This window comes from Sorex fumeus, unplaced genomic scaffold (assembly GCF_029834395.1).
Source record: "Sorex fumeus unplaced genomic scaffold, SorFum_2.1 ptg000002l, whole genome shotgun sequence".
In the NCBI taxonomy this organism is placed as follows: domain Eukaryota; kingdom Metazoa; phylum Chordata; class Mammalia; order Eulipotyphla; family Soricidae; genus Sorex; species Sorex fumeus.
This window is the reverse complement of record NW_026606059.1, coordinates 71,899,503-71,911,836: the sequence shown is the minus strand read 5'-3', so window position 1 is coordinate 71,911,836 and position 12,334 is coordinate 71,899,503. Positions and strand designations below refer to the sequence as shown.

At 40.6% G+C, this 12,334-nt stretch overlaps 1 protein-coding gene across 1 annotated transcript in view; it reads left to right on the top strand.

Moving 5' to 3' along the window:
- Positions 1-343: 343 nt before the first annotated feature.
- PKHD1L1 (PKHD1 like 1) overlaps positions 344-12,334 on the top strand; it is a 189,257-nt gene continuing 177,266 nt past the window's right edge. The window contains exons 1-2 of the mRNA XM_056110331.1: positions 344-416; positions 3,490-3,579. Coding sequence (XP_055966306.1) covers positions 344-416; positions 3,490-3,579 — 163 coding nt within the window. The remainder of the gene's footprint in view (positions 417-3,489; positions 3,580-12,334) is intronic.

Sequence of the window (12,334 nt, the reverse complement as noted above, 5' to 3'; positions counted from 1 at the left end):
CAGCCCAGATTCCCCCAAGCCCATCTAGGAGTGATCCCTGAGCAGAGGCGGGCGTCAGCCAGGCTCCACACACACACACACACACACACACACACACACACACACACACACACACACGAAAAAAACAACACCCCCCAGGGTAGATAGGCCACTAAAAGTCTGCAGGCTCCGACTTTTTAGGTTTCGAGTTGGAACTTAGCTGCGCGCCTCGTTCCCGACCCCGCGCGGGGAGGCGGCGCCCGCGGGGTTCGAGGGTGCCGGGGTGGGGCGGGGCGGGCCCGGAGTCTGCCTGCGCGCCTGGGAGCGTCGGACGCCCGTGGGGAGTCCCGCGCAGGTATCGAGGATGGCTCACCTGTGGCTCCTGGGCACCTGGAGCATCTGGGGGCTGCTCGTGGGCAGCGCGGCCCCTCGCACAGGTAACCCGGGAGGGGAGAGGGCGGCGGTGAGTGCGCTGAGAGAGCAACGGGCAGAGTGCTCTGGGTTCCCCAAGGCATCTCTGGCTCTGCTGGGGGTGGGGGAGCCTCGCCGAGCCCCCAGACACCGGGCAGGAGACAGACTCTTGGTCTATGGGATGGGGTCTCCTGCGGGGCGGGGTGGGAGCGCACTCTCCTCTCCCGCTCTCTCGCTCTTCTCCCTCCCGCTCTTCTCTCTCCCTCGCTTCTCCCTCTGCTCTTTTTTCTCTCCTCTCTCTCCTCTCTCTCTCCCCCTCTCTCCTTTCTCTCCCCCTCTCTTCTCGCTGTCTCTCCTCTTTCTTCTCTTCCCCCTTTCCTTCTTTCCCTCTCTCATCTCCTTTCTCTGTTTTCTGTCCTCTCTCTTCTCCCCCTCTCTCTTCTCTCTATCCTCTCTTCTCTCCATCTTCTCTTTTCTCTCTTTCTTCTCTTTCCCCTCTGTTCTCTCTCTGTTCGCTCTGTCTCCGTCTCTCTCTCTGTCTCCGTCTCTCCTTACTCCTAGTTCTATACTCAGGGATCACTCTGGTGAACTCAGAGGACTCTATAGAGTGTCAGACCTCGAACCCTGCTCAGCCCAGCATACAAGGCTAGTGCCCTAGCTGCTCTCTCTCTCTCTCTCTCTTTCTCTCTCTCTCTCGCTGTCTTTCTCTGTCTGTCTCTCTGTCTCTCCCTCTGTCTCTCTGTCTCTGTCTCTCTGTGTCTCTTGTGTCTCTCTCCTCCTCTCTCTTTACTCCTTTTCTCTCCACTGGAGAGGATTGAAGTGGGGTTTTGTGGCGGGTGCCAGTCATTTCCAGGGGCAGCTGCCCTGTGCCTTCAGATCAATCCCCAGGAGAGGGCTGTCGGGACAGATAAGACACGAAATTGGAGTTGTCAGCGGTGATAAGGAAGGATGAACCTGAGATAGGTGAAGAAGCGCATGGTCTCGGAGATTGGATCCAGCCTTGCTGGAGTTTCCTGCTCTTGGCAGGGAGTGGCAAGAAATTTAAATGGTGTCCAAGGCAGAAGACTCTGCATTGTTGTCAAGCTTCCCTTAGGCTCACCAGTACTTGTGTTAAGAACTTTTTGTATTGTCATGATTGGGCCAAGAAGGCTGGTTGATAATGATTTGCTGTCTACCATGCAACTGGACACCATCTTTCTGAAAGCCACTTTGGGTGGAATGGTCATCTGGTTGACCTTGTGCTGGCCTCTGCAATTTTATTGTTATGATTATTATTATCATTATTATTATTCTTGCTTTCTGGATCATACCCGGCAATGCACAGTGGTTACTCCTGGCTTGGCACTCAGAAATTATACGTGCAATGCTCAGGGGACCATATGGGATGCTGGGAATAGAACCCAGGTCAGCCACGGGTAAAGCAAACACCTACTTGTTATACTAGCCCTCCAGCCTGTAGCCTTTGCAATCTTAGAGTTGGTACTGTGATGGCATATTTCTCTCACAGAAACCAAAGAGCATTCGTTGAGCATAATCAATACCCTTTACATTTAGAATCCACTAGCACCAGAAGGTCTTACAATTCTTCCATCCAGGTCTTGTTTTGGCACAGAAAATAATTTCTTCTTAAAACCCAACATTCCTCTTTGTACCTGAACTGTTCTGCATATTTCTCTGGCTTTGTCTTTCTTGAGTCTCTTTATAATGGCCCATTTCTCATCACTGCTTTCTCCTGGATCGTCCACCACTTTGTGGACTGTAGTTGATAGAAATTAGGGGGGTTCCTCTCCAAGCCCCATACTGAGCCAATATCACCAGGGTACCCCAGATGAAGCAGGTACAGTCTCCTTGCCTACTCCAGATGGAATTCCTGTGACCAGGAGCTTCCACAAGCAAGGCCGAGATATGCAGGTTCTAGAACTACCTCTCCACACCACATGGTGGCAGAGGACTTTGGCTATCCCTTCCTGGGTCCCCACCCACCCAGAAGACTGTTATGTCCACAATTAGCCTCTGGAACCATCTTAGCACACCTACAACCCTGGCCCAGAGACACAGCAGCAAGTCCCAGATTACACCACAGTGCCGGAGATCTCTCCAGGCCCCATACCGAGCCAAATATCGCCTGGACACCCCAGATAGAGCAGGTGCAGTCTCCCCACCTACTCTAAATAGTGACCAAGAGCTTTCAAAGCAAGGCCCAGGTATGCGGGTTCAAGACATAATTTCCACATGGTGGCAACCTGGCTGTCCCTCCCCGGGTTACCACATACCCAGAAGACTGGCTGTCACGCCCACAATTTGCCTCCAGACACCATCTTAGCGCACCAACAGCCCTGGCCCAGAGGTTCCCAGTTGAATCCCAAAATGAATTAGTGCCATACAGAGATGTCTCTGGAACCCAACCATTTACAATCTAGAAATTTACATTTACAATCGCACCCGTGTGAGCTCTTGTGATATTCAAAAAGACCTATGGAAAATATATTATCTAGTGTCTGCTCCTGGCAGGTAGGCTTAAATGGTGGTGGGAAAATTTGAGCAAAATTAAAGCCCCAAATTATAGAGAGAGTATTGGGGAAATTGCCTGCCATAGAGGCAGGGTGAAGACAATGTGTATGTATGTGGGGGGGGGGGCGGTGATACTTGGGACATTGGTGGTAGAAAATGTGCATTGGTGGAGGGATGGGTGTTTCATCATTCTATGGCTGTATCTCAAAGATGAAAGCTTTGTAACTATCTCACGGTGATATAATAAAATAAAAATGTAATGTGAAGTTCATGCCCAATTCAATCAGCTTAATCAATGGCTGAACAAATAGCAGTACTCCTATATTATTTAAAAAAAAAGAAGTTAGGGGGTTAATCAATAATTTATACAATGATAATTTATACAATAAAGAAAGGGAGTATTTTCTAGTCTGGCTCTTTGTAACACCCACGACAGTACTTTGCATGAAGTCAGTGGATATTAATTAACCAAATGAATTTTCTGTCAAGTCTCTGGTTGGAAACAGAGTAAAAGTAAGATCCTGTTATATTTATTTCCAGTCATGTGATCTTCATGCTTCACCTATACTATACTTTAATGTCTTTCAGATGGTTCTAAAGTAATCCCCAAAGTCACAGAAATAATACCCAAGTATGGCAGCATAAATGGAGCAACAAGGCTGACTATCAAAGGAGAAGGTTTGGTTGCCTTTTTTTTTTAAGCTTTTTGGGATTTAAAAGACTCTTTTGCACTTAAGATTTGGTGATTTCAAAGGAAATCTACTAGAACTTTTTCTCCACTTAACCAAAATAATAGTTCTCTATTTCCTTAGGCATCTAATGAATCCCTAAGTCTTATCAACCTGATCACTTGAATTCATATTTATGTTCTTGTTTAATATCAAGTTTGGATTATTGTGACTGAATTTAAAGGAACAGCCATACTCCAACTCTGTAAATACTAGCTTTATTCTTAAAGGACCCAGTACTGTTTATTTTTATATAAAATGCTATTTATTTTTGTATAAAATAAAATATTTCGAGGGACAGGGTACAATGTTAGTAAGAGGGTATGGAGAGAAATTGAGTGGTAAGAAAGGAGAAAGGCAAATGAAAGCAAAACTCTGATTTCTTTTCTTGTTATCTAACCTGTTATCAATCATATGCTTCATCCAAGCATGGGTTATGCATGACTCGTTCTACTTGCCTTGTCTTGGTATGATAACACAGTTGACAATCAGTGAATATATTTATTGAGCAATGGTTCTATAAGTAATTAAAACAATTTAGTTATTTATTAGCCATAAGGCCTTTACAATCAATCTAAATGATGGTAGTAGTAAGATATTAATTTTTGAAGGCTAGGACAAAGAAAAATTAAAAGAATAGTAAGAAAAGCTATTATTTAGTCTTTAAAAAAGAGACATGAGGTTTTGCTGGACCCAGAGACATGTCAAAACCAGATAGAGTATTATTCTATATATATATTATCCTATATATTAAAATTTTAAAAATTATTCTAATACTTCTGCAGAGTGCATAATGTCAGTGATATGCTTAAAATGATTTATCTTTAAATTCTTAAAAATATGTTTGGGTTAAGGCGTTCTTTTTAAAGAGTTAAACAAGTGGAATCATGTGTTTGCTAAATACTATTTTTAGAACATCTTTATCCATAGCTCTCTCACATTGTAAATTGTTTAGATAGGATATTCAAAAGCTATTAGATTTTTGACAGAGATTTACATGTCATAAAAGAAATGCCCAGATTTAAAACAAGACCAAGTGAAACAATAAAAACCACCCAGCTAGTTGTATTTTTTTGAGATCTGACAGAGAATATCTCTATCTAGAATCTATATCTTAAATTTAACTCCGTAGACCCAGATCGAATTTAGTTGGAAATTTGATAAACAAAGCTTTCTATTTTTCAGGCAGGCATTTTGCAAGAGCATCCTATTAATCTAGCTTTAACCTTTTACTCTTTTGTAGACCCTCTGAGGGCTGTTAGGCCCTGGAGTGATAGTATGACTTATGAAGCACAAAGTATCTCACTGACTGGAGCGATAGCACAGCGGGTAGGGCGTTCGCCTTACAAGCGGCCAACATGGCCGACCCGAGTTCGATTCCTCCGCCCCTCTCAGAGAGCCCGGCAAGCTACCGAGAGTATTGGATATGCCAGACACAGTAACAACAAAGTCTCCAATGGAGACGTTACTGGGCCCGCTCGAGCAAATCGACGATCAACGGGAGGGGTTTCTCATTAGTCCCAATATAAAGATGCTTTTGGCAGAAAGCATAAACTCTTTGACCTCTTTTCGTATTGTAGATACTTACACTCCATCCAGATTGGTTTTCCTTCTCCCTGTTTTAACTACATATTCCAAGTGACTGAAAATATCTTAGCATCCATTTTTCTCTGAGACTGAGTCTAAGTACTGCTTTCTAGAGATTTGAGAAATGTTTGGCATATGCAAGGATGTGTATGAAGCAATGAACTTACAAAAACATACCAGTGTTCCTATTATAATGTGGTACATCTGACACGTGAGACAAGGTTTATATAGACAAGGTTTATATAGGTTTATATATGGAAGGATAGTCTTTACATAACTTATCAATGCTGTTCTAATTCTCGTATTTAGAATTGCATATAGAACTGGTATACTAGTACCTTATGAACACTCTCGAAATGGAATCAGAAGAGCAGGAAAATTGCCTAACTATTGATCTTATATGGCTTTCAAAAGTGCTTTTTCTGTGTGGTAGGAGGCATGACTGGAAAAGTAAAAGATATGTCTTGCTGCAGGCAACCCTGGTTCAATCCCTGAAACCACACATGGTCCCTGGAACTCTGCCAGTAATGTTCCCTGAACACAGAGCCAGGAGTAAGTCCTGAGCACATCTGGGTGTGACCCACCAAAAACAAGAAAAAAGTTTTAGTTTTGGAAAAGTGTGATGAAGCAGTAAAATAGTTGTAGAAATGTTTAGAAAATGTCTGTGAAGTAATCCAAATTTATAGTTTAAGAAGTTGTATTTACTTTTCATTTGACCCTTAACAAACAAAGTACTTTGCACATGATTGACCCATATAATTTGAAATCAATGTATAAGTGCTATATGTATAGTTTTCACATTATAAGTGATAGCACAGCGGTAGGGCATTTGCCTTGCACGCAGCCAACATGGCCAACCCGAGTTCGATTCCTCCGCCCCTCTCGGAGAGCCTGGCAAGCTACCGAGAGTATCTCACCCACACGGCAGAGCCTGGCAAGCTCCCCGAGACGTATTCGATATGCCAAACACAGTAACAACAAAGTCTCCAATGGAGACGTTACTGGGCCCGCTCGAGCAAATCGATGATCAACGGGAGGGCCTTTACCTTTACCTTTTACCCCCAATTTTATTTCATGGAAGCAAAAGCTATATGTTTTACAGAGTTATTCAGAGTTGGTACTAATGCTTTTCTTAAAGTATAATTTTATTATATGACTTATTTAAAATAAAAAACAATAATGTATGACTAGAACGTGAGTTCTTTGAAACTCCATTCTATAGAAAGATGACTTTAATATTTTGGTGTATCCAAATGACTTGACTATTTACTCAAATAATATTGACCATTGCAAGCAAAAATTTTGCATTATATTTCTCTAAAGAGTGCCTGGAAACCCAAGATGTACAATTTTATAGTTCTGATTCTTAAGCAAGTGTTCTAAGCAAAACATGATCTTAAAAAGAAGTATTTCTACTTCTTGGTTTATTGTTTTGGGGCCACACCTGACCATACTCAGGATTTATTCCTGGCTCAGCATTCACGAATTACTTCAGGCAATGCTCAGGGTACTATATGAGATTCTGGGGGTCGAACCCGGTCGGACGCATGCAAAGCAAGCACTTTACCTGCTGTACTATCTCTCCGGTTCCAGAAGTATTTCTAATTCTAAGATGAATGATGTGATGAGCACTTTCATTCTGATGAGTTTTGGAATGGTTTTGAACTATATTGGTTTTGTTACTTTATATTCCTAGCTTATAGATTCCATTTGCTTCTTTGATATTTATCATGTCTTTCTGTTTTATTATTTTTACTTTTTCAAGCATTAGGCTCAACTGAGCCACCCCAAGTGAGCTCATAGGCTGCCATTTATTCATTACAATAACAGTTCTCCGTCCTGGTGCTGTCTCTGTTTAAACAAACAAAACCAGTAAGATGAAAGGAGTAATATTTTTCTTTGGGGTCTTTAGATAGTCCCTATTACAATGTTTGGCACATGTATTTTTATTTAAGTGAAATATTGACTTATGGACTTGTTAATAACCTTATGGAAATCACATGATCTTTGGCTCAGTCTGTCTTTAACTCCATCTTTTTCACTTCTCATTATGTGATAGGATGAATCACTTCTTTGGCTTTCTCATCTATAAAATACAACACTAATTCCTACTTTTTAAGATTATTATGAATATTGAAAGCAATGATCTATGCAAGGTTTCTGTAAGTAATATCTTCTGTATATTTGAGTTATCTTGTTTTTTAGTATTCTTTTATACTGATGCTATAGGTTTGGTTTTATTCTTTCAGAATTACATCAACAGTCTTGCAATTTTCTTTTCTTTTGCTTTTGAATGTTACAATTTTAAGTAGGTTTATACATTCTAAATCATATTTTTATGATGGGAGGATGCACTCTTTGTGCCACACCTACTGGTGCTCAGTGCATATTCCTGGCTCTGTGCTGAGTGATCAATTTGGAGGTCTTGGGGGACCATATGCAGTGCTAGGGACTGAACTGGAATCAAAGGGCATTGGCCTCATGTAAGACAACTTCATGAACTCTTTATTTTCCCTCTGGTCCCTAGGGGAAAAAAAACCTATTTCTAGCATTCAGCCCCAACAATGATGGGCATACCTAGAAGTCAGTTCTGGCCCAGTGTTTTTTCTCTTTTCAGTACAGGGGGTGGGGGCGCCGGGACAGGGGTACTATATTCTACCATCTGATCGATCTCCCTACTCCTTTACTCTGCTTCCTAAACTAGACAAATTCCCCAAACTCACTTTCTATATATGACAATTGCTGTCTATCACAGTAGGGACACCCTCCACTCTGCTCTAGCTGTATAGCCATGAGGTTCGGATCCTGTTTGGAAGCCCCGGTTTGTGGTGCCTGGCAATCCTTGACTCCACTTTTTCTGCTCCCCCCCAAAAAATGAGGCATCAACATGTCAGGAATTTTTATCTGAAGCCTCAACATTTTGTTCCCAGGCCGCACCCAACCCTTCCTGTAATCTTTGTACTTTGGATTATTTCCAATGGTGTCTTTTTTATGTTGATTGACTTGGAATTCTACTTTCCCATAAGATTATTTTTAAAGATGATTTTTTTAGCTTTTTGGAATTAGGTAAAATATTCTAAATATTTCAACCCTTGTCTTTGGTGGGGCGAGGCGGGGGTCCCATATCCAGTAGTGGACAGGGCTAATCCTGGTGGTGCTTGGGGACCATGAGGTAATGGGAATTGGATCCATGGCTCTTTTGTCCGAAGCACATGCACACCTGACCCTCAGTCATCTCTCTAGTCCCCCATCATGCCTTTGGCTATGTACTTAAGGGCTAAAACTAGTGGATGCAGTGTTGAGATGAAACCCTATCATGCAAAGTGTTGCTTTGGCTCTTTGAGTACTCTCGTTGGCCAGGATGCTAGTTTTTAAGGTAAAATTTAGAATGAAAAACATCTACATCTTGCTGATTTGGTTCATATTTTCCAAGATATTTTACTCATCCATCTCCGAGACATTGCAGCTACCCCTAAGCTCCAAACATCACTATCTTTGGTTGCCATTATTTGTTAGAATAGCCTCTCTGGAAGGAATGCAGAAAAACAGAACTGTCATCATGCCGTTGTGGCAACTTGTACCTAAGAGCAATATAAACACACATGGTATCACATCCTGAGCCATACCACAACTAAAACTTTCCATTTTTAGTTAGTTGCCAGGAGCCCTTCTGTGTGTTTCAAATTCAATGTGAACGCCAAAGATAAGCAGAAGTTGGCAAAAACGAAGTGGATCTCCAAGGAGCTTACTTTTCGGTGTTTTTACCTATCTTTACCCAATTCCATTTTGGTACTAACTGCCTAGCTAGATTCAAAACTGCAAATTCAGTGCACATTCCCTTCACAAACGAGACTCATTCTGTATTTGGTCTTCAGTCTGTGTAGACTGAGTACTGTTTGGTTAAGTTTTAAGAAGAAAATGCTATTTAAAAAAATTCTTTTACCCTTTGTTAAGTTCCTGCTTACTTTTTTGCATGTAGAAAGGATGGAAGAAACACAAAGAATAGCGGGTTTGGAGGAATTGGCACTGGGTCACAAGTAAAAGTTTTTTTAATGTCTGTTAAGTGTTATTTTTCTCTGAGTATCGCGAGTGTGTTTGGTTGGCACTGTGGCTTAGGCTTGACTCTGGACTCCAGTTTATTGTTTATTATGTTTTAAGGGATATTGGTACTGTTTTGAAATGATAGGATAATTGTGACTAAAAATAAATGATGTGTCAGGCACAGCGTTAAATGCTATATATAAATTTTCATTTAGTCTTCCTGACAATTTAATATGTTGATTCATTTGGTCATATTTTTTTTAAATTAGGAGACAAAGGCTGAGAGTATTTATATCTAAAACTCTAATGTTCAAGGTCACCCAGCCAGTAAGTGCCAGAGTGTGGATTTCAGTTCAGGTTGTCAGAGTGTAAATGCTCTTTTTAAATAACCATATATCACACACCATGACACTTTTCTGGAGCTGGAGTTTAAGGATTTGGAACTGGATGAACACCTAGAACAGTGAAATCCTGCTGAGTGCAAAGTCAATATTCATGTTTTCAGAGGGATCTCTGTGGAACACCGAACATATATAATAATTTACAAATAAAAAACACAGATATTTGGCAGCCACAGCTACTTTGATCCATTAAAAATTATTTAATGAGAATACATAATGCAGTGTTATTTGCTTTTCAGAAATATATTTGGAAAGTATTGACAGTTGAAGGCAAATGCCTTATATCTATATCTAACTTTGAATAATATAAAGAATTGAAGAGGGGCTGGAGCGAGAGCACAGCAGGTAGGGCATTTGCCTTGCATGTGGTCAACCCGAGTTTGATTCCCAGGATCCCATATGGTCCCCTAGGCACCACCAGGACTAATTCCTGAGTGCATGAGCCAGGAGCAACCCCTCTGATTCGCCGGACATCACCCAAAAAACAAAACAAAACAAATTGAAGAGTTAAAACTACACTTCTGGGTTTACTTTTTATTCATCACTTAGTTAATACAGTATTTTGAGATGGTATGATCTGTAGAGAGTTATGTTCTGAAGTTTAAATAGCTTATAAATTTATATTATGTCAAGTATACAAATAGCTTACTATAAGAAAAATTTTATAATGTTAGTTATTCATATTCATCAATTTGGCGGCAATGGTTTTTAATGTTAAGAACTGGCAATATTCAGTTAAAAATAATTTTTTAAAAGCATAATTTAGAAAATTAAATTTTAAAGTCATCTGATGAAGAAATGTTTATATACGAATTAAAATTTAGTTTTAACATAACATGAGACTGACACCCAACGACAGTAGAAACAAGGGTCAGGAATATTGCCCCATAGTTGACAGCCTGCCTCATGAGCTGGGTGAGAAGGCTGTTGGAATAGAGAAGGGATCACTAAGTCAACGATTGTTGGACGGATCGTTCGGAATGGGAGATGTGTGCTGAAAGTACATAAAGGACCAAACATGATGATCTCTCAGTATCTGTATTACAAACCATAATTCCCAAAAGTAGAGAGAGAGCATGGGGGAAATTGTCTGCCACAGAGGCAGAGGGTGGATTGAGATGGGGGAGGGGTACTGGAGACATTGGTGGTGGAAAATGTGCACTGGTGGAAGGATGAGTGTTTGATTATTATATGATTGAAACTCAAACATGAAAACTTTGTAACTGTATCTCATAGTAATACAATAAAAATTAGTTTTAAATATTGTAATAGGGGATAAAAGACAGAAGAGAAGCTAAGTCATTTGTCTTGTATGTGGCTCACTGTGGTTGATCCCCAGCAACCAATGTGGTCCCCACAAGCCCCAATGGAGTGATTCCTGAGCACAAAACCAAGAATATGCTCTCTGGGTGTGGTCCAAAACAAAATAAACGTATATGCAGATGTATTATAACAATAGGCAGCATCATTATCATTCTACATACTATTCTTAAATACCTTTTAAATTTGTAATAGGGGAATATTTAACTATAAGATTGAATTAATAGAACAATATCCAATTTATCTTAACTATAGGCTTTATTTCTTGGGTTTAATTCAAAACCAAGCAATATGAAATCCTTCACATGACATAAAATTACTAAATCAATGTTTTAATTACTACTAAATCTAGTCCTCATTTTTCATACATTTACAATGTATTAACATCACTTTCAGCTCTGTTGTACTTCGTTAGTTTCTCGGTTTCTGTTGGACCATACCCATTGATTGATATGCATGTTATTGCACCAACATGGAAAAATGTAAAAACAAAATAAATTCTCAGTCTTCCCCTTGCTCCCACCCCTACTTTTTTTTTTCTTCCCTTTGTGGTAAGACTCCCTTCAAAAGTTACTGGGTTTGTTCTTTTCACTCACTCCTCTTAAAATCGCCTCTTGAAGCCAAGCCAAACAATCCTCTTAAAAAAATCTGCATAGTGAGGGGAGTTTTTTCTGTTGCAACATAGAAAATCTCAGGACATAGCAGCAAGTAAAAAGAGCAAGGCAGAGGGCAGTGCTAGTGATGTGTGACATTAGTAAATGATAAATTGTGAATCTATTCTTGCCAATATTTGTGTTAAGCTGTTAAAGGACACATAAGACATTAATTGAAATCACTACCTATGGGTAGCAGAGCAGGATAGAAAATGGGGTGGGTACAGACAGCAGCGCTGTGGGAGTTTTTAGTGTATAACTTTGCATTGCCGTTTGCACATCTCTCATTGAAATAATATCTTCACTCTACCCCAAGTATATGTTCTAAGGACAGTGACTAATGACTCACAAGGCGTAATAGATCATGCCACTTGTCTGTCGAAGCCTGCAAAAAACTCATCACTCATTACAATCAATATTTCAACTTCCTTTCTCCGACTACTTCTCACTCAACCTCGAATCCACAAATATGCTCCAACCACAAGGCCTGGGAACTCAATATTCTGTGATTTAAAATGCTTGTGCCATTGATATTCTCATGGCTTACTTCTTTTGGGAAGAAGTATTTGTGACCCGAGTCCTAGGACTGTAACTGGAAGATCCAGAAAGTCTTAGAAAGAGGCATGTAAATGCATCCATAACAGCGAGTATCGCTCCAAGAGTAAGCGAGAAGCCAAGTTGATTGGCTGACTTAGGAGATTCT